Source organism: Triticum urartu, chromosome 4A (genome assembly GCF_056163025.1).
Source record: "Triticum urartu cultivar PI428250 chromosome 4A, HENAU_Tu73, whole genome shotgun sequence".
Lineage (NCBI taxonomy): Eukaryota > Viridiplantae > Streptophyta > Magnoliopsida > Poales > Poaceae > Triticum > Triticum urartu.
The window spans coordinates 18132504-18136904 of record NC_141876.1 but is presented as its reverse complement, the minus strand read 5'-3'; the positions used below and the strand labels follow the sequence as shown (position 1 = coordinate 18136904).

The window sequence follows — 4401 nt, the reverse complement described above, 5'->3', positions numbered from 1 at the left end:
GCTGCACTACTGGACATCTATTTGCTGCACTCACCCCCCTCCCACCCATCCCCACCCCACACACCCCCACCCCCACACAAACCCGAAGCTCAGTGCCTTCCCTCTGCCCTCCTCTCCCCCCTCTCAAACGCTCCTCAGATCCGGAGTATTTGACCGTGGATTTCAAAGCCAAACCCTCCCTTAAGGTAATCTCCTTCGTTCCCCTCGTTTTCATCCATAGGAATTGTCACATTTGCTCAAATCTTGCTACTTTGGGGAAACCCTAGTTTTGGCTTGGATTTGCAAATATTTGTTGAATGATGTTAAGTTTCTTTGCTAATTTGGGTTGGTTAGGCTTTCATGGTATGCTAGGGTTAGGGGTATGTGTGTTTGATGTTGGTGTTAGGGTTATGCTATGGTTAGGATTGTGGTTATTGTTAAGTGGGGGTTAGGGTTAACCAAGAATTATCGGTTTTGTAGGCATGGCTTCATCCGGTTCCATGACGAGGCCACCGTGTGCTAACCAAGAAGACATGCCGAACAAGTGGGAGGACGCATCTTTGGACAAGGTGAAGGAGAAAGATGCCAACATCCCGCCATGTTGGTGTGGAGATGTTTGCAAGGTGAAGGTATCCACCGACCGAAATAAATCATGGACGGAAGGGCGGAGATATTTTGTATGCCCGAACTATGCTTATGATCGTGCACTTCCAACTAACGCCTATGACCAACCACCGGTAAGCTCGAGAAGTAAAATGTTACTATCAAATGTGTGTCAACACTAACAAAAATTTTGTATGCAGTCACCGCCTCCTCTATGCAAGTACTTCATGTGGATAGATCTTGAAGTGCCAGAAGATGTCAAAAAGGACCAATACCAAGATTGTCTTAGGCGGCAACGGCGGTTCGAAGAATCGTTTCGAAGAGGCTTGGAGGAAGAGCGTCGTCAGAAGGAGAGGATGGAGCGAAAGAAACGAGAGGAGGAGAGGGCACGCCAAGCGAAACTTGCTCGTGAGGAGGAGAGGGCAAGAAAGCTTGCAAAGGCTCGCGAGGCGCAAGAGGAGGACTCGGCCCGTGACAAGAAGGGGAAATGGCCTCGCTCTACTTAGTAGGGACTTCACTTCGGTGCACTCGTCATGAATTTGTGAGGGCATGTGAGATGTTGGTGAACTATCTTCTAGGGCAAGCTGCCATTTGTCATTTGTAATGAACGTGTCGTGAACCATGTCGTAGTAATGTTTGAATTGTCTTAAGTTATGAACTCATCGGCATAAAATTTTTGTTTGTTCAAATTGTTGTGATGATGCAGTCATTGTAAGTATTATGATGTTCTGGTGAAATGAATGTACTGTCAACTCTGTTTTTGCAGTAAACAACCGTGCAACGCCCAAAACAAAGGTGCTGCACTGTTCTATGCAGCGCCGAACGGACGGACGTCACACTGTAAAGTGCAGCGCCTTGCTCTGGGGCGCTGCACTATGACTTGGTAATTTTCGTGGATCGTCAGTGCTCAAAGCCTTCGGTGGCCCTATGGGCAGCCATGGCCAGTGAAGCAGTGCCTATGGGACGGGCACTGCACTGTGAGGTGCAGCGCCTAGGCTTTGGGCGCTGCATAGTACAGTGCAGCGCCTGACTGTCAGGCGTTGCAGTGTTGTTAACTGCCAAACTACAGAAACAGATTCCATTTTGGCAAATACAAATACTGAACAATTCAACTGAACAAAGACAACATCATTTAGGACAAATACTGAATAAAGACAACTAATAATTTGAACATCACATCATTTAGGACAATTCAACGTTACTACTAGTTCGGAAACACAAATACCACAATAGTAAGAGTTCACCAACATATAACATAACCCAACAAGTTCATCAACCTAACGAAACGGCTACAAGAGAGCACTTCCATAGTAACAAACACTAATGCCTTCCGCGCGTGTTCCTGGTGCCACGCCTGCAGGCAATCTTCTTCTTCCTGGATGGACGAGCCTTCTCTTCCTGCACTTCCTCCTCCGCCTCCGCCTCATGATCCAAGCTAGCCATCCGCGAGGTCCCTACGACCACCTTTGGGTTGCCTCTGTTGTCAAAGTCGTTGGGCGTGTACCGGCGTCTGGGCTTCCTAGGCTTGAACACATATGGGGATCGAAGTTGAGCGTCCGCCAAAGTCATGTCATCATCAAGCTCATCGCCCTATCACACAATCAAACAATATGGTGAAGACCGACGTCGTAATCAAGTGAGAATCACATCTAAAGGATTAGTCATACCTCTTGGGTGACCGCACCCTCATCATCCTGATAAGCATATGAGGAACTCACATCGTCCCTCTGATGGTGAGATGAGAGGTCTGATGGTGTACCAGACCTAGAGGCAGATGATTCATCAATTTCGGGATCACGGCAACCGAGAAGATTCGATAACCGCCTTAACTTCCTGGCCTGACGCTGTAACATGAACAAGTGTGGAAGATATGAAACTCCGCAACATAGACTACCTCTCATAGTGAATGCGATTTGTACCTTGAGGAATGCTCGTAGTGGACCATCATCATTGCCTTTTCCAACCGGTGTTTCCTCCAGAATAGACTGGCTCTCATCAGCTGCTTTCTTGATCTCGGTGCGCTGCGGATGAGAAAGAATGAACACGTTAGCCATTCAAACATGTGTAATACGGCCAACGGGAAAGTAAAGAAGAAACACTTTACCACATAGTTAATCACCGGAACAGCAGGGACTCCGTGCCCTACCCTGACATCTCTGTTGTACTTCCCCTTTGATAGATCCTCAAAGTTTACGGGTTCTTCAAGAATATCCTCATTATATGCCGGCGGGCATATCTCAACTCGAGTATTTTCAAGAAGCCATCGTATGTAGTTATCAAAAGCAAGTGGACTATGCTCACGAAGCTTGGCGCGTGCACTGCTACGAGCTTCCTCCACACAAAGCTGGAAGCGGGTAACATACAAAGCATGATGCTTGTCCCAGTCCTTTATCTTCCGCTGCCTTCTCCTGTCCAACCTGCATGGTACAAAACCAAACATTAGCAAAATCAAGGAGTGACGATGCTTAGTCAATACGGTTCATGCTGTCTTACCTATGAAGTGCTTTGTCCGTATCCAACCATTCCGACGGGTGAGGCTGGAACAGACCAAACTGACGACACACGCGATGTGGCAAATGAAACTCAACAGCCCAGTTGCATATCAGTGGGCACCGCATACGCCAGAGATCCCTATCCCGCAAGCACATCGGGTTGATGGTAAACTCCGGGGTGTACCCAAGTCTGTCATCGGCGCCATATGGCTGCCATTCCACCTATGAAATAGGGCAACAATGCAAAATTGGTGAATTTTTTCAGGCAAACATGAGAAATGACTGAAGTAATGACCTCGTTACCTGCTCAGGCATAATCGTGTCCAATTCGGCAACGTACTTCTGGTACATGAGATTGACATCGTTCGTCATCTCGGAAACCACATCCCACTTGTAAGCCCAAGTGGGGCGCCGTAATTCGTCATCTTCATCTTCATACCAAGGATTAAACCTGACGCTCTTCGGGCGTCCAACAGGCAGACGCTCCCAGCTCCATACAGAAAGTAGAAGCATATTACCACCAATGCCTGCACTATCTGTGATCCTGCAACACGCATCGTCCAGCTGCATATGAAAGAAAAACAATGTTAACTTGACAGCAAGCTTGCATTGCTAATGAAGAAATGAGTTGATCACAAAACAGACCAACTACCTGTCGGTACAAGTAGGCAAGAGTCGCTGAACCCCAGCTCCATTTGCTATCGAAGACGGTCAACGCCTTCAGCCACATCCATGGAGCGTTCTTGCCAGTGGAGTCAGGAAACAAAGTCCCCGACACAACATACCACATGTAGACACGAGCATGTGTCTGGATCACGTCATCAGTGGCATCCGGAGGGCACGTCGCAAAGTGAGTTTGAATCCACGTGAAAGCAGCTCCGGCTGCTTTCCTTTCCTTCTTCTTCTTCTTCTCTTCTCCCTCCTCTACATCAGCCTCAGCCTCGGTAGGAGCCATACCGATAAGAGCAATCATCTGCTCGCGCCACCCATCAGAATCGGTGCTCATACAGAGAGGCATCCCGTCCATAGCAAGACCGGTGATCAACGAGACATCCTCGAGCGTCACGGTCATCTCCCCAGTCCGAAGATGGAAACTATGCGTCTCCGGCCTCCACCGATTAGCAAGAGCGGACACCAGTGGAGCATTCAGATTCGGCGTGGACCGGCTGACCAACTGAATCCACGGGAGTAGTCCTGCCTGCTTGATGTACGGTGTGTACCGCTCATCGTAAGGCATGGCAGGACCAGAGACTCCGTGATACCGAATCTTCAAAGGTTCAAGCTTCTGCAAAAAACAAGTAATGACAAATCTTAGGGCATGTAAATT

At 48.2% G+C, this 4401-nt stretch overlaps 2 protein-coding genes across 2 annotated transcripts; one reads left to right on the top strand and one right to left on the bottom strand.

The window, feature by feature from the left end:
- Window positions 1-245: 245 nt before the first annotated feature.
- LOC147974505 (uncharacterized) lies at window positions 246-1088 on the top strand. Its single transcript, XM_087520058.1, has 2 exons — window positions 246-716; window positions 783-1088. The coding sequence occupies exons 1-2, from the start codon at window positions 462-464 to the stop codon at window positions 1086-1088; spliced, it is 561 nt and encodes a 186-aa protein (XP_087376184.1). The 5' UTR covers window positions 246-461.
- An 814-nt stretch (window positions 1089-1902) lies between these two features.
- Window positions 1903-4195, bottom strand: LOC125554525 (serine/threonine-protein phosphatase 7 long form homolog). The gene is made up of 7 exons (XM_087519489.1): window positions 3727-4195; window positions 3378-3638; window positions 3076-3296; window positions 2687-2999; window positions 2502-2603; window positions 2250-2426; window positions 1903-2172 (listed from the first exon to the last, which is right to left on the bottom strand). The coding sequence occupies exons 1-7, from the start codon at window positions 4144-4146 to the stop codon at window positions 1903-1905; spliced, it is 1764 nt and encodes a 587-aa protein (XP_087375615.1). The 5' UTR covers window positions 4147-4195.
- Window positions 4196-4401: the final 206 nt, after the last annotated feature.

Bases quoted from the DNA above. Each gene is read 5' to 3' on its own strand.
- LOC125554525 (XM_087519489.1), bottom strand. From the start codon at position 4,146: ATGACCGTGACGCTCGAGGATGTCTCGTTGATCACCGGTCTTGCTATG. The intron at 3,297-3,377 runs GTAACGAGGTCA...CCTATTTCATAG, and splicing joins ACACGATTATGCCTGAGCAG to GTGGAATGGCAGCCATATGG. The intron at 2,427-2,501 runs GTACAAATCGCA...TTCATGTTACAG, and splicing joins CACTACGAGCATTCCTCAAG to CGTCAGGCCAGGAAGTTAAG.
- LOC147974505 (XM_087520058.1), top strand. From the start codon at position 462: ATGGCTTCATCCGGTTCCATGACGAGGCCACCGTGTGCTAACCAAGAA. The intron at 717-782 runs GTAAGCTCGAGA...TTTTGTATGCAG, and splicing joins ACGCCTATGACCAACCACCG to TCACCGCCTCCTCTATGCAA.